The 21,131-nt window shown below is 46.1% G+C and overlaps 1 protein-coding gene across 1 annotated transcript; it reads right to left on the reverse strand.

Annotated features, from left to right (window-relative positions):
* Positions 1 to 2,156: 2,156 nt before the first annotated feature.
* tor4aa (torsin family 4, member Aa) lies at positions 2,157 to 20,658 on the reverse strand. The gene is made up of 3 exons (XM_030085514.1): positions 20,501 to 20,658; positions 13,325 to 13,768; positions 2,157 to 4,162 (listed from the first exon to the last, which is right to left on the reverse strand). The coding sequence occupies exons 2-3, from the start codon at positions 13,766 to 13,768 to the stop codon at positions 3,305 to 3,307; spliced, it is 1,302 nt and encodes a 433-aa protein (XP_029941374.1). The 5' UTR covers positions 20,501 to 20,658; the 3' UTR covers positions 2,157 to 3,304.
* Positions 20,659 to 21,131: the final 473 nt, after the last annotated feature.

The raw sequence follows: 21,131 nt of genomic DNA on the forward strand, positions 1-21,131 counted from the left end.
GGATATCTACCCTCTTCACCCTCTTCACAGGTCCTCCCTCTGCAGGCTGTACTGAGTAAGTGGTTCCGAGAATGCCAACAACCTAATACACAGTTGCACCCCAGGCATCTTGTATTTTGTTGCGACCCAGAGGCCTATGTCTCAGATATACATACTGGCCTACTCCCACTTCTGGACAATAAACTTTGTCACTTTGCAGATGTATGCACTCTGATGCTTTCTGCTCTGCATATGCCTTAGCTCTAGCATGTGCTTCTTTCAGCCTCTGCTGATGAACTGCAAGCCAGTCAAGTTTTCTGTCTACAGGCAGCTCCTTTGCAAGGAGTGCATCCACTGGAAGATGTGGTTCAACGCTATAAAGAAGATAATGTGGAGAGTAGCCTGTTGTCGCATGTGGAGTCACATTATAAGCATACACAACCTCTGGTAGATGTTCAGGCCAACGCTTTTTCTTATCATTTGGCAGTGTACGCAAAAACTCATGTAATGTCCGGTTAAAACGTTCGCACTGAGCGTTGCCAGTAGGGTGATGAGGGGTTGTGCGCGTTTTCTTCACCCCGTACAATTTACAGAGCTCTGCAATAACCTCACTTTCAAAATTGCAGCCCTGATCTGAATGCAAAGGCTCAGGTACTCCATATTTCATGAACCATTCTTTTAACAGAACTTTTGCTGTTGTCTCAGCTTTTTGGTCAAGAGTAGGAAACGCTTGGATGAACACATCTGTGATCACCAAAACATTTTCTCTGCTATCTGTGGCTGGCTCCAGCACTGTGAAATCCACTGCCACAACCTCTAGAGGTCATGATGCGAGAAATGATTTCATCGGCGGGTGAATCTTGGGATGTGGCATTTTGGTTAAGATACAGCTCTGACAGTTTTTTACCCACTGTTCAACATCTTGGTACATTCCTGCCCAAAATGCTCTCTGTTTCAGCAAATGTAGAGTTCTCTCTATGCCCTGATGACCCATAGAGTCATGCACACTCTCAAGTATTTGCTTCTTCAAACAGTCAGGAACAAGAAACTGAAAACAGTCACCATGATGTACATCCTCAACCACGCGGTACAACAATCCATCTCTCTCTCTGATGTGTTTCCCATTGGTTTTGCCTACAAAGGCTCATTTGAAAAGTGCAAGAACTACTGCATTACGAATAAAAAATAAGAATTAAAAAAATCTTGTGATGTGTCACTCCCTAAATATATATTAAACATTAAAAATCTACATTTCAAATATCTAGCGATCTGTCTAGCATCTATATGTTGTTTGTCCAAGGGGACTTGCCGTAGGAAGCGGTGACATCATCGGCAGGCGCGGCCCTCGGACAGATTTGGCAGCCCGGACACATCTGGTGCCTACACCGGCTCACACTCTTTTTCTAACAACATGCAGAGAGAGCCTGCAGCCTGCAGCCCTTCTTCCTCTGTGGTGTCTGTGTAAAATAAGGTTGAACATGCGAACAGCGCACCTAGTGGCATGAAGTGCAAATGCAGTCATGGCGTCGTTTGTGCACCGCGGTTAGAATGGGAATAGGCGAACTAGGCGGCCGCCTAGGGCGCAGTGTACAGCGGAGGGCGCCGTGGCCGGACAAGGGGCGCCCCGACGCTCCGTGTTCTGTGTGAGCACTGCTCTGCGCCGCTCCAACGCTGCATGTGAGTACCACGCCGCTCCTGTGTCCACGGCTCCATAGTCTGGCGGCCATTCAACCCACTGGGTTAAGAACAGGATCTAAACACAAGTTGAAATCACCCCCTGCTTATACAGTGTTGTCCAGCAGCAACTTAAAAAAAAAAAAAAAAAAAAAAAAATATATATATATATATATATATATGCCTTGGATGAAGGTTTCATCATCATCGGAAGGTGCATATAAATGGTGGAGTGGCCATTTTTCTGAGAATATTCTACAATTAACAAAGATATAAAGATATACAACTATTGGCCTCTGTAGGGGTCAATAGTTGTATCAGTATCTTTAAACAGGGGTGTTAGCCACGCCTCTGGGTATTGAATTGAAATAATCTGTCCTACCCATTCCTGTTTTAACTTTTGATGTTCTTGTGTGTTGAGATGAGTTTCTTTTCTTTTCTATGTCTAACTTTTTTAAATATGTTAAACCTCTTTTTCTTTTAGCTGGCCCATTGAGACCCTTAACAGGCATCCATTTTCTAAGCTGCTTGTCCTTTTCAGGGTCGCGGGGGACTGGAGCCAATCCCAGCTGTTGTGGGCGAGGTTGGGGGGAAGCCAGAGAACCCAGAGGGAACCCACACACACTCAGACATGGGGAGAACATGCCAACTCCACACAGAAAGGCCCCGAGTCACGGCCGGTATTTGAACCCAGCACATTCTTGCTGTGAGGCAAGACCACTAAATACTGTGCCTTTTTTAAACAAACTTTTTCATTCAACACCCTTTTTGAAGAAATAAACCAATCAGTTAAATAATCAGAAACTCCTGAAAACGTCCTCATGTATTCGTCACGTGAAGCTGGAGGATGATGTGGCAGGTGTGAGCTGGAGGGGGCAGGTGAAGGGACGTGAAGGCGGAGGAGGGTGGATGCATCTCCACGCCCCGCAGACTTGTCCATCACTCGCTCAGCGGTGGTCCAGAGACGGCAGGATGTCTCCGTCTCCTCCACAACGGCTCCTGGAGGTACTGCACCTTCAGCCTTGGCTTTGAGCTTTTCAAAGCCCACCATCTCTTTGGCGTACATACGGAGCATCAGGTTGTTGACCCGGGTGATCGCTGCCCGACCCTCCATACAGCCCAAGAGGATGAAGTGCAGCTTGTCCTCGTTGAAGGCCTAGTGTCCATTCTTAAGAACAGGCACTGTTAACATTAAAGCTACAAATCTTCAATATCCCATTTACGTGGCCCTCACCTTGGTTGTAATCTTGAGAGCTAAGAGAAGAGGTCATGATTGTGCAAAAAAGATGAATGAAGCGTTTTTGGTTATTCAACACTGTAAAATATCTGGGCTATTGAGCACCGACCTTGCTCATGTCTGGAACAGGAGATCTGAAGAAGCTTGCAGACACTTTCCTCACCACTAATAGGTGTGTGAAGGAGGAATTTAAAGCTGCATGAACAGACCACACCTGAGGTTGGAGAAGAGATTTAAGTGAACTGAACACTTTATTGACTTAAAATCTCTTCACAGGATTCAAGCTGTCCTCGCCATCACATGTCAGTGAATGCACCACTTTTATTTCTGTCTCCAAACCGTCCAATTCAAGTTTTTAATTTTTACTTGATTATCATCTACTTGTCCTTTTCTTCATGAGGTTGTAGAAGTGTTTCACAGCATGTTGACCTTCGCCACCACTTGCTTGCAGCCTGTCTTGGAATATTCGTGTCCCCCCACCGTGGGGTAGTATTCGACCTCCCCTGCTAGGCGCTCAATGTTGATGTGATCCGGGTAGAAGCCTTCCCGGGTCATCTCGTCCAAGAAGCACTCCATCACGTGACCTTTCTCCAGGAGGCCCAGGGGCAAGATGGCCGCCTCCCTCCACAGTGGGTGCAGCTCCTCCAACATGCTGCGTAGCAGCGGCGTCAGCTCTTTGACGAGGCCAGTATGGCGTCCAGATGCCGTCATCGCCATGGAGACGCTGGAGGAGTTGTGCAGCATGTGTTTGGTGATGTGGGCATGGCCCAGGTTGCTGAGGAACAGGTAGATGGCATTCAGGTGCTCATTGGAGTGGCGAGCTGCCAGTAGCTGCCGCAGCACATCCAGGATTTCCGCATGCATGTGCTCAGCCTCGTCGAAGATGAACAGCGGGATCTTCTCCTCCTCCTCGGCCTGTTCCGCCATCGTGGAGATGACGATGGAGAGGTCGCGGGCACAGCGCAGGGCGTCGGCCTCCAGAGGGCAGTGATGTAGGACATAGTACTGGAGCACCAGCGCCTCCCCCACCACTGAGCGGAAGTGTCCGGCCAGCAGTCGGCCCAGGTGGCTCTTCCCCACACCGCTGGGGCCGTGCAGCGACACCACCAGGGGCTTGTTGTGGACATAGGTGGAAAGGTAGTCCTTCAGCTGGGACAGGAGTTCCTCTACCGCCCCCTGCTGCCCAAACACCTCCCGCCTCAGTGTCCTCTCCAGCCCTTCCAGGTCGTATTGGAGAACGTGGTCGTCCAGGTTCTCGATGGCGTTGTATACCTGTCATTGGTACACAGATGCATGCTCTTAGTGAGAATACAAATAAACTCTAATTTATACATAACAATTTTTTTATTTGCAATTGTTGGGGTTTATGTTTGGTTTTAAGTAGTAAATAACTACTAATAAATAATAGACTAGCAAAGGTCATTTACTTTGAGTAAGTTTGCAAAAATGCAATTGAAGCAACTGATCACTTACTAATTAATAATTGCAGATCACTAGCAGTAAATTACTAAACAATATATTTCTGGCATAATAGATTACTTCAGTAAGACATGAAAGTACTTGATGCACAGTTCAGTTGGGATAAATTGTCTTTTTTCACAGGTAATAGATAACTTGAAGATAATCATCACAATTATTGATTCATGAAGGTGTTATCAATAATTATTATAAATAATAAATTATCCAAAAATGAAATGTGTGACCTGTGGGAGTTTGGAATCATTAACGTAAATAAATTTAACGTAATAAATGTGTTCTTTGTTAATGAAGAATTCTGGGGCACCACCCCAGACCTGGGAACTAATGACCAAAGGTCGGCCTGAAAAAAAAAAAGAAAGCTTCAGTGAAGCTTGTTATTCTTCACTAAAATGTATCACATAAACATATATACAGCCAGGAAATCACACAAAATCAGTTGAGTTCAGTTTATTAACCAAAATGTCTGCTCTTAAATTGTTTCATTAGAAAACCAGAAGATCGAAGAAACAACAGACAATAAAAACAACAGAGGAACAGAACAGCAGGTGTGTATGGGTGGAAGAGGGAGTCAGATGAAGAGAGAGAGAGATAGACGGGCGTGGTGGGGTGTGGGTGTGTTGGTGGGGGGGGGGGCATTCTTAGACCATTCATCTGGGAAAACTGCCTGGAAGAATCTTTGCTGGCTAGGTTTGATTACCGTTTGACTTCCGGCCATGACATCAAACTCTGGTCAGTGTATGACCGTGCGAGGGATACAGTCCGGTCGGCACCAATCCAGGTCGGCCCTGGCCAACTCGGCACCGCCTCCGGGATACAGTCAAGTCGGCATCAAGCCAAGTCGGCCTCGCGGGGGGGGGCTCTCAAGTGGCCGAGTTGGTCGGTGCCGACTTACCTGCTTACCAACTCAGCCAAAAACCTCTTTTTTTTTTTTTTTTAAATCACGATGGCTGTGGCGCGACGGCCTCTTTTTTTTTTGTTGTTTTTAATCACGATACCGGCTGCGGGGCGACGATTTGCACAGTTATAATTATAATGCAGGCGACTGGTTTGATCAAACGCCATCTGGTCACATGACCAGACAGCCGCTCGCACTGCACACTCGTGGCCAAGCTACTCGGTTCAATCAGAAAGTCAAACATGAAGCTCCAGGTCCATTCTCCACCTCTGACCTGTCAGTCACCATCATCACACAGTTTGTCCTCCAGTCCCCCACCTGCTACGTGAGGAGAAGTGGTGCATGAAAAAAACTGTGCAAATCGTCGCGCCGCAGCCGGCATCGTGATTAAAAAAAACAAAAGAGGCCGTCGTGCCACAGCCATCGTGATTTAAAATAAAAAAAAGAGGCTTTTGGCCGAGTTGGTAAGCAGCTTATAGTCAAGTCGGCACTGACCAACTCGGCCACTTGAGAGCCCCCCCCCCCCCCAAAGCGAGGCCGACTTGGCTTGATGCCGACTTGACTGTATCCCGGGGGCGGTGCCAAGTTGGCCAGGGCCGACTTGGATTGGTGCCGACCTGACTGTAATCCACCGTGGGAGGGTACAGCTCGGATGTCAAGACCATAGATATCTTATAGAGCACCTCGTCACGCTGCTGGCCAATGAAGTCGGTCGTCTGCAGAGGTCGGCCATCTTTGTACAGGAATCTGGCTCGCTCATTACATTGTGTTGATGAGACATGAACTGTTTAACAAGCTATAACTTGCTCAAATTTTAACCGATTTTCAAACAGTTTGGTTTGTAAGTAGGGCTGTCCTCAAATATTCAACAATTCGACGATTCGTTCAAAGGGGACTGATTCAACTGGCAATCATACAGTCGAAACATCACAAAATGTGGTTATGAAACGAGGACCATTCCATTCCAGCTGTATGGGGGTGCTGAATCAAATCAAAATCAAATCAAATTTTATTTGTATAGCCCTTTACACATGACTGATTTCACATAGAATTGCTTGTTTTTTTCCAAATAAACATGATATAAATCCTATTTGATATACATGTTAGCCTATCAAATACACTGTGGATAAATGTACTTGTACTTTTATTCAATATTCTATTTATTTAGTGTTTGTGAATGAACCACCATGGTGAGTGGCACAATCCGATTTTGCGCAGAGCTCCGTCACAGAGCAGCATCTCGGTGGTGATTTGGCTGAACTTTAAAAGGCTCACAATGTCGAAAAAAAAAAAAAAAATTCAGACCAAGTCAAAAATGATCCAAAAAAAGTCAAATGCAAGTTGTGTCCTTTCATATCACTTCACAACATGGCTTTCCACCTTAAACGGGTAAGTAGCCAGATAATTGAGCTAATAAAAGACGGTTCTGTTACTCAATTCTCATTTTTAATGCTGACTTTTATTTCGTTTAATTGTAATATTTTAGGTTAATTATTATATCATTATTTTTATTTATCTAAAAGGCTAATTCTATTTAATTTAGTGTTTGTTTTTGCATGGATGTTCAATCAATCAATCAAATTTTATTTCTAAAGCGCCTTCCAACTGCCAAACGGAGCACAAGGCGCTTAACAGAGTAAAACAAAATAAATAAGTAAAAACACTTTAAGAAACAAAGTACTAAAAGGGGCTAAACATCACACGCTAAACGAAAAAGGTGCGTTTTCAGATGACATTTAAAAACATTAAGTGCAGTGATAGACTTTAAATGCAGAGGAAGAGAGTTCCAGAGCTTCGGGCCAAGAACAGCAAAAGAGCGGTCACCAAACTTTCTATATCTCGCCCTGGGGACAATCAAGGAGGTGTGGCATGACGAGCGTAGAGTCCTGGCAGGTTGATAAATTTGCAACAGCTCTGAGATGTAACCATTAGTAGCCATAAACGCCAACACCAGAATCTTGTATTGTTGTTGATGTTGCGCTGCGAAACGGACCGACACAGTGCAATTAAGCCTATTTCATTTAATTTGAGCAGATAATGTGAGAAATTGTTTAGCCAAAAAATTTGAGCTTATCTGCAGAGCTTATATAACAATAAATGACATGCTTTAGCCCGTTTCTTAGAAGTGGGTTTGGTTCTGGTCATTTGAACTTCATTTGTTTGATGTTTAGAGTTACGGCACTTTGTTCCAGTCTGTGTTTCGGTGTGTAGGAAAAAAATAAGTGTTGTTTTACCTGCCTGCGCTGTTTTGTTTTTTTTAATATATATATATATATATATATATATATATATATATATACACACATATATATACACATACATACATATATATACACACACACACACACACACACACACACACACATATATATATATATATATGTATGTATGTATGTATATATTAGTGCAATCAGGGCCGGCTGTAGGCATAGGCGCCCCGACGCTCCGTGTGCCGTGTGAGCGCCGCTCTGCACTGTGCTGCGCTGCTGCGACGCCCCGTGTAGCCACGCTCCGCAGCCCCCCCGCTCCGCCAAACAAGATGATAGATTCGACTATCAGTCGACGATTGGCAGGATCGGACGAATCAGATTCGACTATGGAAATTCTTAGTCGGGGACACCTTTATTTGTAATAAACATCAAATCTCTGTTAATGACATGACAGATGTTTGATGAGCATGGCATGCCCTAAATATAAATATATATCATATCCTGAATATTCATAATATTCTTCATATTAGGCTCCACGTTCAAATCCTGACACAGATATATTTATAGCACTTATGAATAATTTAGACAAACCATATATGTCCATATTTTTAGTTTTGTATGAAAATATTGTAAGACGTGGCAGGGCTGCAGTGGAGGCTGAAGATAAACTATTTACCCACCTGAAACTTCAGAAATACTTAAATCTCGTGAACCTCATTGTATATATTATATTTGTTAATATATAACATTAAACAGTAACCTTCCACATTATTAAATCCGTCTAGGGACGGGAGTTGTAAATTAGCTTTGGCTATAAACTCTTATGCACCACATCAACAGCAAACATTGTTTTGCAACTATGTCTGTCTGCAATTGTCCCTATCAAATAAATAAATAAATAAAAATATTGTGAATGTATAAAGTCCCCCCACAGATTATTTAAACATGAAATAGTGCACCAGAAAACACACTGTTAAAAAATATTGAATTAGGCATTGCAAAAATTTATAAAAGGAGCTCAGAAAGTTTAGAGTCAAATCATGGGACAATACGAGGGTGTACCCAAAAAAAACCGGAATTTGATTATAACTTTTTATTTATGACATTTCAAAATAAAACACCACCGTCGCCTTCAAAATAATCCCCATCTGCATTCATGCAGCGCTCCAGCCGTGTCTCCCGCTTCACCAATGCGTCGTCAGACCCGCGCGTAAAAGTGCCATTTTTTGCCGGCTGCGATTTTTCTGTCACCTCCTCCACATCTGCAAACCGCTGTCCCTTCAGCTCTTTCTTCAGCTTGGGGAACAAGAAAAAGTCACTCGAGGCTACATCTGGCGAATAAGGCGGATGGGAGAGGAGATTCATCTTATTCTTCACCAGAAACTGCGTGACGCGCAGCGCCGTGTCCGCTGGCGCACTGTCGTGGTGGATCAACCGGGCTCCACTCCGCCACTCCGCGGGCCGCTTCCTCCTCACGGAGCCGTCTGAGGACTTCCATGTAGTAGTCCTGGTTTACAGTCTGACCTGGAGGGACAAACTTGCTGTGGACGATACCCTGGACAGCGGAAAAGCAGCTCAGCATTGTTTTTACGGCTGAGCGCACCTGACGCGCCGACATCTGGCCCTTTTTAAACCACCCGAACCACTCATGGACCTGATTCTTCGCCAGAGCACCATCCTTGTAGGCTTGCTGCAACAAGCTGAGTGTTTCTGCTGCTGTTTTTTCCCAGCAGAAAGCAGAATTTAATGTTTACGCGCTGCTCTGGCTTCCCCGTCAATGTCGCCATTTTGGAAAAAATCGCAGACCTCCTCTGCACTCTGTTACTATAAATAGCTCCTGACAGGCGTCAGTGTAACTCTCGGAGCTCAAATTTCTCACAGATGTGCATGAGGCTTACCTGCAGCACATCTGACGGCCAGAAGTCGGAACTCATTATTATTATTGTTTTCTGACCAAATTCCGTTTTTTTTTTGGGTACCCCCTCGTATAATTAAGTGAAAGAATAAAAGGCAACTGAGTGAATCTCTTGATCAATCAATTTTTATATAACTCAGAGTCACAACAGCAATTACCTTATAGTGCTTTAAGATGTTCCATTGAAATATTTCAGTGAAATAAGAGTATAAACATCTGCACAGATCACCAACCTTACATTGCGTTCTACAGAAACTCTACAGCTTTCCCGTACTAAGATGGCCGCCCTCTGCGGACGTCGTGGACTCTGCCGTAAGGCATCTAGTGTTCTATAAGATATCTATGGTCAAGACCGTCTCCTGTGACCTGAGGGACCTGAGGGTCATGGACCCCTGCTGGGGCGTGTGGGGGTCTGTGTTTTATGGCTCTTTGCTAGAGCAGCATCTGGTCTCCAGGAGGTCGACATGAAGATTTAATGTGGTCCACCATCAAATATAATCCCAACACAATAGAGTACAATAAACCTGAAGCACAACTTCTATTTCATTTATTTACGGACTCTGGTCAGTCAGCTGCCTGGTGCTTTTAGATATCACTGCAACCTTTGATACCGTGGACCACGAGATTTTATCGCAGTCATAGTGATGAAAGCCTGGATTAAAGTTTCAGCAGCAGAGAAGGAGAGTGATGGGCGGAGTCCAGCTCTGTTTCTGAGGTGGAGGAATGCAGTCCGGGTTCTGTGTTTGATGTGGGGGTGGAATGACAGAGCGGGTCCAGGAGAACACCGAGGTTGCGGATCAGCAGGGATGGAGTGAGTGTGGAGTTCTCAAAGTTTAAGGTGAAATGTTGTGCGGATTTGGTGATGTTGTGAGGACCGATGATGATGATGTCTGTTTTGTCACTGTTTAGTTTGAGAAAGTTGTCATTCATCCATGTTTTGATGTCTGTGAGGCGCTGGGTGAGGGGGGGGGGGGGGGGGGGGGGGGGATGTTGGGGTGTATGGATGTGGTGGAGATGTAGAGTTGTATGTCGTCAGCGTAGCAGTGAATGAGGATGAAGTGTTATTACTGGGCTTAAACAATATGTCGCCTGCTGCACCAGAGGAAAGAAAACACTGGCTTTATTTTTTGCAAACATCAAGGACGCTTACATCTCCTCACCACTGCCTCCTCTGGGGAAAGGAGATCACAACATGGTTCATCTCCAGTCTGTGTACATTCCAGGCTCTAAGGCTGCAGGAGACCATGACCTGATGGGTCAATGATCTCATTTCTTCAACAGGTTTGATCAGGCTCCTGTCCCTCCAACAACGCAAACAACCCAGCTGCAGCCTGCATTGTCTGCACCGCCTGGTTACTGCCCCCCCCTCCTCCATCAACACCTCTCCTGTCTCTACCTCCAGCACACAAGGACTCCCTACTGCTCCCCCTAACAAAGGTCCAGCTCTCCCACCAAGTACCCACCCCCTCACCCCCACCTCCAGCCTTTCCCTCACACCCTCCCAGGTGAGGAATGAGCTCAGGAAGATGAAGACAAAAAGCAGCAGATCTGGATGGTATCAGCTCCAGGCTTCTCTCAACAGCTCTCAACAGCTGTTGAAGACGTCCTGCGTGGTACCAGTGCCCAAAACATCTCACCCCAAGGACTTCAAGAGCTACAGGCCAGTGGCGCCGACGTCTCATCTGATGAAGACTCTGGAGAGGGTGGTCCTTCATCCGATGAAGACTCTGGGAGAGGCTGGTCCTCGCTCATCTCCGCCCTATAGCGAGCTCATCAATGGACCCGCTGCAGTTGGCCTACCAGCCTGGCATCGGGGTGGAGGATGCTGTCGTCTTCCTCCTGGACAGAGCTCTGTCCCACCTGGAGCAGCTTGACAGCACTGCAAGGATCATGTTCTTTGATTTCTCCAGCGCTTTCAACAGGATCCAGCCGGCTCTCCTGAGGGACCAGCTGAAGGTCAGAGGGGATCACCACCTCTGGGGCTCGACCCCGGACTACCTCACAAACTGATCTGTTTGTTAGGTCGTCACTTTGTGAGGGCACAGGCCTGTAAGTCTGCCGAATCAGGGGCCGGCCCCCAGCTTTGAACCGGATTTTGCGTTCACACCAGCCGCGGCCCAGGCCCAAAAACCGGAGCTTTCGAGACACCACTTCTGTGCTGGGCCAGATCACCCAGATCAGGGTCCGGCCACGTATTGACCACGTCAGGCCCTGGGGGCCGGGGTTATGTCTCCTCTGGCAAAACACTTTTTTTTTTTTTTTTTTTTTAAAAATCAGAAAGCGATGGTGGAGCAGGGTTGAATTTAGTTTAATTTAGCCAAGAAACGGATTTGAAGAATAAGCGGTGGTCTGAGAAGGAGACCAGGGCCTCCTGGTGCTGTGGTTTGCAGCAGTAGTTCAGGTGAACCTTGGTGGGTCAGGAGGTGAAGCAGCTCCTGATGACTCCGTATCCTGGAGCTGTCAGCCTGCTGTGAACATGAAGCTAGAAATGATCCAAACTCTGAGATGCCTTCTGGTCCCGTCCTGCAGCCGACCGGTCCCGTCCTGCAGCCGACCGGTCCCGTCCTGCAGCTGACCGGTCCCGGTCCCGTCCTGCAGCCGACCGGTCCCGTCCTGCAGGACGTCTGAATTGGCGTCTTCCCAGACCAGACCACACCCGACCTGGTAAGATTTGTTTACAGTACCATCTCATGACCACACAGTACAGCATTTGTCCATATGCTTATGGATGTAGAGAATATTTATTAAAAGCTGTTCTTGTTTCTGTGCTTTTCAGCAAAACGAAGCGCGGTTCTGACGGCGGTCCGGCGGAGCATTCAGACCTGCAGCATACCTGGAGCAGCCAGCAGGAGCTCACATCGGTGATACTGGAAAACAACATGAACAGACTGGAGTGCTTCCCTTTGGATAAAAATTATTTATCTTTGGTGTTTTTCTGGTGTTGCGTGAATAAAAGCAGCTGTAATAACAGATGCATGTTTTGTGTCATATTTGTGTTACCATCGCACCATGCAGGTAAAAATAAACTACAGCAGCGCAGTAATGTAATCACATTATATTACACATTAGGCCCTGGGTACTCTGTCCAGTAGGACAGGGTCTCCCACCCATGCAGGACACCCTGAGGCCCTGGAGAGCTCTGTGAGGGACAGGCTGCGTCCCCCCAGGTGTGTGAAGGAGCATTACCACAGGTCCCTCCTCCCTGCTGCCATCAGACTCTATAACCAGCATTGCTCCACCTCGACCAAACACACACCACACACACTCCAAAATGTCAAGACAATCATCACCTTAATTTATCATGTTGATGATCCATCATCCATTCAGCTCTGTGACACTCCTTTTGTGTTTGTCACATTTTTTTGTTATATTGTATCTATCTGTTATTTATTTAATTATATCTTGCATTTGTATGTAAATTATATTTAATTTATATCTGTTATTTAATTATATCTGTCCAAAATTTATATTTTAATTATATTTAATTTTTCTGTGTATGGTTGGGCTTTGTAAATTTTCACATTTCTATCCTATTTATATTTCTTTTCTCTGTGCTGCTGGAACACTGCAGTTTCCCCCTGTGGGGCAAATAAAGGACTTTAAATTTCAAATTCAAAAGGTCATGATAGAACCCCTTTAATCAAATTTTTACCTGGATAAATGTTGAGGAGACCTACCCTGAAAAATCGACTTTTCTGGTCATAATGAACATGCTGTTATGCCAAGTCTGGGGTAATGTGATTACAGAGTTGCCAATGTTGGGAGACACATGGTCACGTGAAGTTGAGTTGTTTTGGATTTCTGTGTTTGGCAGGCTCAGAAAAACATAACAGGACTCCGTTAACCCAACTGACGGTTTGCATCATTTTAAAAAATTTACCTAAATGAAGGTTTACTAATGAAGGTTTTAAAGCCTTAACTGGATGAAGGTTTACCTGTACGAAGACGATGGCAAGCAGCAGGTAGAGACAGTACTGCGCCCGGCTGTGCTCCTGCCTTGGCGACCTCCTGCACCTTCCTCTATTGGGGAACAGCACTCGCTTCCTCCTCCTCCTCCTCTTCCTTTGGGGTCCAGATGATAGGGCCAGCTGGGCGTTGGAGCCGAGCCCATCAAAGGTGAAGATTTTGGGGCTGGTACGTATTGGGGCCCCCGCTAGAGAGCCCGCCCCTCCCAGCACCGAGGCCAGTTCCTGGCGGCGCTTCTTCATGGCCTGGTACTTCTGCTTGATGCGGATGACGGCACGCAGTGACGATGAGAAGCTGGACAGGCTGAGGGGCTGGTTTGGGGAGGGGCCGTCATTCCGTCGTGGCTCCTGAGGCTCCTCCTCCAGCTCACCCTCCGTCTGTGAGGTGGAACTGCTGCTGTCCTGGTCACTCATCTGCACACACAAAAATGTGAACAGGTTAAAACCCCAGGTTTCTGCTGCACCAAAAGGCTGCAGGCGAAACTCCAGAGAAGTAAAATTTTAGTTTTTCTACCTTCCATTTAGCTGCTAAAAGGAAGTTGGAGGAGCAGTGGTTAGTCACCTCACAAGAAATTCAAATGGGCAACATAGCACACTTTGCAGTTGACATGCCCGCGCCTCAGCCACCATGGAGCGGGTCTGCTTTGCTGTTTTCCTCTCCCCTTCTGTCTGCAGCCGAGCAGGCGGTGGTGTTGGCAGTTCAATCAGCTAATTGGAGCCACCTGTTCGGAGTGTGGCCTCATCTGTTCCATCTGCTCCTCTGTCTATTTAAGCTGGCTGCACTCTCCGATGCTGGCCCGTTGAACTCCCTCACCTGGACCACCTCTGTCAGTCCCTTGCCTGCCACCGGCTCACCTGGCTACCCTGGAACTCGGTTTCCCATCACTCAGCTTCCGCACCGTATCTCTGCCTCTCGGCTGCCGGAGAAGCAGCACCTGTCCCCCCGCCTGGCTGTAAGAGTCAGTGACCCGGCCCTCAGACCCAGATCTCAGACTTGATTTACTTGCCATCTGTTCAATAAACCTGATAAAGCCCTACAACCCATGTCTGGTACCCATCTGCACCTGAGCTTCTGTCTCACACGCCATAACAGCAGTCATGCTTTTTATCATGTTTTGTCAGTTTTTGGGATTTTCATTTTCATAGTGATTTTGCATGTTTATCTTGATGTTTTTCAATGAATATTTTATCAGGGTTTTTTTTCGACAGTTATTTTGTGTTTTCATCACATTTTTGTGTCTGTAAACAGTGTTGGTTGAGACCTGCTTTCCCCTCCTGAGGCGCCGGGCGGTTTTTGCCTCCACAACCACTCGGGCTGCAGTTCTCTTGGTCTGCCAGTACCTGTCAGCTGCTTCTGGAGTCCCACGAGCCAACAAGAATCGATAGGACTCCTTCTTCAGCTAGACGGCCGCCCTTACTTCCGGTCTCCACCACCGGGTTCGGGGGTTGCCGCCATGGTCCACTTAGACTAAATGTCCTCCGCATCCCTCGGGACATGAGAGAAGCTCTTCAGGAGGTGGGAGTTGAAAACCCTGCTGACAGAGGGTTCCACCAGATGTTCCCAGCAGACCCTCACAACCCGGTTTCCTCCTCCGCCAGCCAATCCAACTCACCACCAGGTGGAGATCGGTCCACAGCTCTGCTCCTCTCTTCACCCGAGTGTCCAAAACACGAGGTCAGAGGTCAGATGACACGACAACAAAGTCGATCATCGACCTCCGACCTAGGGTGTCCTGGTGCCAAGTGCACTTATGGACCCCCCTGTGCTCCAATATGGTGTTCGAGCACAGGGGTGTGGCTGTGGCTGTGACTGTGACTAGCACAGAAGTCCAATAACAGAACACCACTCAGGTTCAGATCGGGGAGGCCGTGCGATCCAATCACCCCCGTCCAGGTCTCACTGTCGCTGCCCACGTGGGCGTTGAAGTCCCCCAGTAGAACCATGGAGTCCCCAGTCGGAGCACTGTCCAGCACCCCTCCCAGGGACTCCAAGAAGGCCGGGTACTCTGCACTGCTGTTCGGCCCGTAAGCCGAGACAACAGTGAGGCACCTGTCCCCGACCTGGAGGACCAGGGACCAGACCCTCTGGTTCACTGGGGAGAACTCCAACACCTGGCTCTGAGCTGTGGGGCTATCAGCAAACCCACTCCAGCCCGCCGCCTCTCACCACGGGCAACGCCAGAGAAGTGGAGAGTCCAGCCCTTCTCCAGAGGTTGGGTTCCAGAGCCCAGGCTATGTGTGGAGGTGAGCCCGACTATATCTAGCCGGTACCTCTCAACCTCCCTCACAAGCTCGGGCTCCTTCCCCCCCAACAAGGTGACAGTCCCTTTGTCCTGAGCCCAGCCAGGCCCCGCAGGCAAAGGCTTGGCCACCAGGTGCTCGCTTGCGAGCCCAAACCCCAGGCCTGGCTCCAGGGTGGGGCCCCAGCTGCGCCATACCGGGTGACGTCACAGTCTTTGATTTAATCTGTCTCATAGGGGTTATTGACCTGCTCTTAATCTGGCCCGTCACCCAGGACCTGTTTGCCATAGAAGAGCCTACCAGCCGCCGACAACAGAGCTCCTGAGATCACTCGGGCACTCAAACTCCTCCACCACTCTAAGGTGGCAGGTCAGAGGGGAGGCTGCTGATCCAACCCTCCAGTATTCACAGTGGTGGGCCGTCAGGGCCTGCAAAGCCTTCTCTGCTGGCCTAAAAATTATCTGAATTACAGACTGATGTAAATTATATTTTGTCCATAAATAATTAATAAATGATTCCAGACGGTATGTTCCAGTTCCTTTCATAGTTTTCCCGTGGTTGCGCTGCTTCCAGACATGTTTTTTTCATATTAAATCATTTAACCAATCAGATTTCAGGCATCATCTGTTGCTAGGGTCAAAGAAATCTGCCCGAGGCCTTCGCTATCCGTTCCTGATGGCGCAGTGAAGTAAAGTGAAGCGTCAATCAGACAGCTGCTTCAACCAATCAGATTTCGAGTTGGCGACTCAGCGCCTTCTAGCTAGCTACACTAACAACAGCAGATCCAGGCCCTCTGATTTACATTCACCAAGAGATACATTAGGTGGCGCTATGCACCTAAGTTGTTGGTCGCCTACCTCAATTATTCCAAAGAAGAAGAAGAAGACCTGAAGAGAAATAAAACTTATGCCAGAAATCCCACAGGGCAGCTGGACTTTCAGCCCTGGCTTTATGGAACTGAAACGCTGGATAATCTATATGACAGAGCAGTTGAACTCTTTTTGAGGAAGGAAAGGAGGATGGATTTTGTTTTCAAATAATCGGGATTTTGGTGAGTAAAATGTTCCTCTTTTCCTAAATAATATTGCTGTTTTATTAAGTTGATGCTCATTGTATGTGCACAGATGTAGTAGGAGACTTGTGCACTTCAGCAAAGGCATTTATTCTGGCTGCACAAGTATCTATCTGCTGTGCAACAACTCTTTATGTGCATATCTGCATAACAAGATTTTTTTTTGTAGACAAAATAGTTATTGAGAGGTGGATTGGTTCAGGCGGATCTGTTCTGAAGGCCTTAGTGTGAAATGCACGGTCCGCCACTGAGTATTCACCATCTCTCTCAGTATATTGTAAGACCTACGCTGCAGTACATGTTCTACAATCTGTGCTATTGACACGATATGCCAATGAGCATGCTCGAATAACCACATATGCAACTGTGTTCAAAGAACAAACAGAACAAGGAGTTCAAATACTTGGGATCAGGACATAAAAGAAAATTCAGTTTGAGAGAGTTTTCTTTATTTCAGACCTCTCCAAAGCGAACTGTAAAACAAACAGCTACCCCCTTGTTAGTTGAGGAGCCAAGGACAACTGATCATAAAACAACTAAACAGGCCAGAGAAACTGCATCACACACACACAGCCTCATGAGCTGATGATGTGAGGTATATTGTTTAATATTGTTTAATAGAAAAATTATATACTAATGTGTTTTTGTTTTTCTCTTTGTTTAGTTAGGAAATTCCTGCAGGTACCCCATCGTTCTGATCCAGAATTCCGATCCTGTGACACACACACACACACACACACACACACACACACACACACACACACACACACACACACACACACACACACACACACACACAGTCTTGTATTTCTATCCTCGTGGGGACCGTCCATTGACTCCCATTCATGTCTAGCCCCTAACCCTGACCCTTACCCTAACCCTAACCCACACCACAACAAAGCCTAACCCTAAAGAAATGTTTTTGCACTTTTACTTTTTTCAGTAACAACAACATGGTCAAGAAAACACTGTTTCTCCTACTTAGGACCGGAAAAAGGTCCCCACAAGGCACGTCGTTCCACGTTTTGCTATCCTTGTGGGGACATTTGGCCCCGACAAGGATAGAAATACAAGAACGCACACACACACACACACACACACACACACACACACACACACACACACACACACACACACAACAAGAGGTGAGAATTGTTTTTCTGAGCCTGTGAGGACATGTGTGGTGATTCTCTGTTCTTTTGTTCCTGCTGAGACTTTTTTCATACAGGAAGGAGGGTGAAAATGTGGCTGTGAAAGCAGTGGACACATGAATGGAGAGAGCTGCTCCGGAGGCTGGATGCGTGGTGGTTGGCAGGTGAAGGTTGTGGAGGCGGTAGGGTTTGATCACGAACGTGAGAACTTCCGATGTGCTGACCACGCGCCGCGATGTTACAGCGACATGAAGCATCATGACTGATCGCCAAGATCTGGCCATGAACACACACACTCACAGTCACTGGCACCAACACACAGACGGAGGAAAAGAACTCCCACTGGGACCAAAGAACAGGACTCTCATCGGGATCACAGAACAGAACTCCCACCAGGACCACAGGACTCTCATCAGGAGCACAGGACTATCGCGGTATTTTTGTAGCAAAGCTATTTGTCAATGCGTATTTAGAGTTGTGTGTCTGAAAGCAGGATGCAGTCAGCCTGAATGGTTCTGTCAGCCTGAGCTCAGGGAACCAATACCCTCTCTCATTACAGCTATGGTAGAAGTTTAGCAAAAGTCACGTGTTAAAAAAAACAGCCAATTGTGAACTACTGGACTCGTATCTAGTGAGTTGTCTGTGTTTTCAGAACTTGAAGCTGAATATGAACAATTCTCAACTTTGAATGTCTTTGTGCGCATTTACAACTCTGTGAACATACCGACAACTCTTATCACATGTACAAATTGTAATGCAGAGTAGCAGGTTTTTTACACATTTAAAAACCTAATTAGAAAAGTTGTCTAACTTTTGAAGATCGTGGCTCACATTGGCAAACTCTTTTACACATTGATAACTGGAGACGGCCTGGGGCATAGGCAGTATTGGCAAATGCTAAGGGCGCTGTCCATGCGTCATCAACACAAATGGGAAAGAAAAAAGGTCTAACTTTCACTATTTTTATAAGTAGTTGTACTAAAAAGCAAAGACTATTAAATGATAACAGTAGTTTACAACATTATTTACTGAGTCGCTGCCACCTCCTTGTCCCTCCCTGATTCACTCCATGATCGTTTCTGGACGTCCCCCCATCAAAATATCAACAGATGTCAAAACAACCAGAACTGTCTGGGGAAGAAAAAACAAGAAAACGAGGAGAAATGAGAGAACAACAAGGGTAAAGTTACATGAAATTATTTGTCTGTTGCAGAACGTGATAGCAACCTGTTTAAGCTGCTAATCACAAATCAATAAATAGTGAGCAAGATACTGTTTTCATGCCAGTCAATAATGCGGAGGGGCTTGTTGTTATAGAAAATATAGATTATGTAGATAACTACTGGTCCTCCCACCTTACATTCCTCAGGGAAATTTACATTGGATAATTTCAGCAGGTGGTTACCTGCTGAAATTAGCAGGTGGTTACCTTTCATCCTTTTTATTTTAAACATAAAATTCCTGTCTGCTTAGCTAACGTTGGCCCTGCTGTCACTTTTCCACCCATATCTGATAGTTGTGAGTCTAGTTGTTAAGGCTCATCATTAATTAATCAATCAACTAATCATCTCATCATTTTATTTTATTCTTTGAATCATGTGTTTTTATTATTAGAAACTCAGATACACACACTCTTTTCAGACACACTGTTGATTCTAAATCCCTCCTGGACCATCGGCCACATCTGCTGCTGCTGCCTCCAGCTCAACACAATCCACCAGTGATGCAGCCAAATCAAGGCTCCTCCTGGTGCCTCCGCCTCAGCTACACCTTCATGAGAGGAATCTGGCAGAAATTTACTTACATCATGATGTGCGAAGACCTGATGCTGGTTTCTACTTAACTTCAGCTCTTTTCATTGTGTCTTCCTCTCACTTGTTACCTTAGCAGTTTTTCACTATCTTCATTCTTTCAGGTGACTAAAAAATAAATAAATAAGAAATTACATCTTGCACCTTTAAGAGTGAGTTGGTTGGTGTTTCTAATCTGCAGGGTTCTTGGACGTGGTCATGTTGATTTGAGCAAGCTCAGAGGGAGAGGGTCTGGTGTCACTCTTCAGCTCCACAGGAAAGGAGGAACTATCATTTCCACCCAGAGGAGGTCGAGTCGAGAGCAAACAGCTTCCCGTACAAATTAACACCATCATGCCATCCTGTTCAACCTTGAGTCAAGACTTTTTCTCTTCCCACTTCTGTTTCCAGTGAAAACTGAGCACTTTCTTATTGGTCTGTACTCATTCCTGCAGAAGGTAAAGAAGTCGAGTGTCCAAGCCCCTTTTAGTTCATCACTAAAGAATTCAGAGGAACTCTGGAGGAGAAAAGAATAAAAACTATATCGGCTTCTTATCTGCCTCTTTCATGTCTTTTCGCATGCACAGACCTGAAACTCCAGGTTGCATTCCACACATTTTAAACATGCTGAGCACCTCTGGGACCTTTTTTTTCCCCTTAGTTTTTTCTTTGTAGGACTTCATTTTGTGAGTAATGCAAACAAACGGAGTCTGAGAAAACCTAGAGAAACATGCCTGCAAGTAGGTGTGAATATCTTAAAAGAACATCATTTTAAGAAGATGATTTTTGATGCGCAACAACTAAAAAAAACGACTGCTAGGCCTGCACCGCACAAAGGAGGGAATACAAGTGAAAGCATGCAGCAAGAGAAACTTAAACTAAGGGTTCTTACCTCAAAATGTGGCTGAAAGCTCTAAGAAGAGGGAGCGTATGCTGCAGGTCCAGTCCACAGCTGGGTGGATTGAAAAAGCTCGACTCAGGAAGAGCCCTATCTGCCTCTCGACTTCTCAGTTCTGCGAGCTTGGGCTGGCTCCTCCTCTCTCTTCCTCTTTTTATTCTGCTTCTTTCCTGTCACTGCTGTGTTTTCTCTCCTCAGGGGATTTGATATGTTACACCACCACCGACTTTGTTCAGCCGTTCTCAGCAGATCCATTTCTCCTTCTCCCCCTTTTGGTCATCAGGTTATTGCTGGAAACATGGAGGAAACAACTGTGATTAAGAGTTTTTGTTCAATATAACGACACACGTTACAATTCACTGTACTTTGTCTTCATCAAGTAGTCAAAAAGCAGCATGTAGCGTTCATGTAGTTTCTCTTTTGTGCATAAATAGTTATTGTAAGTCCTTTTTTTTTTAAGGAAGCAAAAAACTGGATGTCCCATTAACCATGGAGAAGTCAACCCGCGGCAGTGTAGCGCCAACTCCCGGTGAGGAGGGTTCACTACACTTAGGATTTTCTTGCCTTGAGTATCGGCGGCTGGTATCGGTAGCCTTCAGAAGTACTCATACTTTGAAATAAGGCC

The sequence above is a fragment of the Salarias fasciatus genome (assembly GCF_902148845.1).
Source record: "Salarias fasciatus chromosome 7 unlocalized genomic scaffold, fSalaFa1.1 super_scaffold_4, whole genome shotgun sequence".
NCBI lineage: Eukaryota > Metazoa > Chordata > Actinopteri > Blenniiformes > Blenniidae > Salarias > Salarias fasciatus.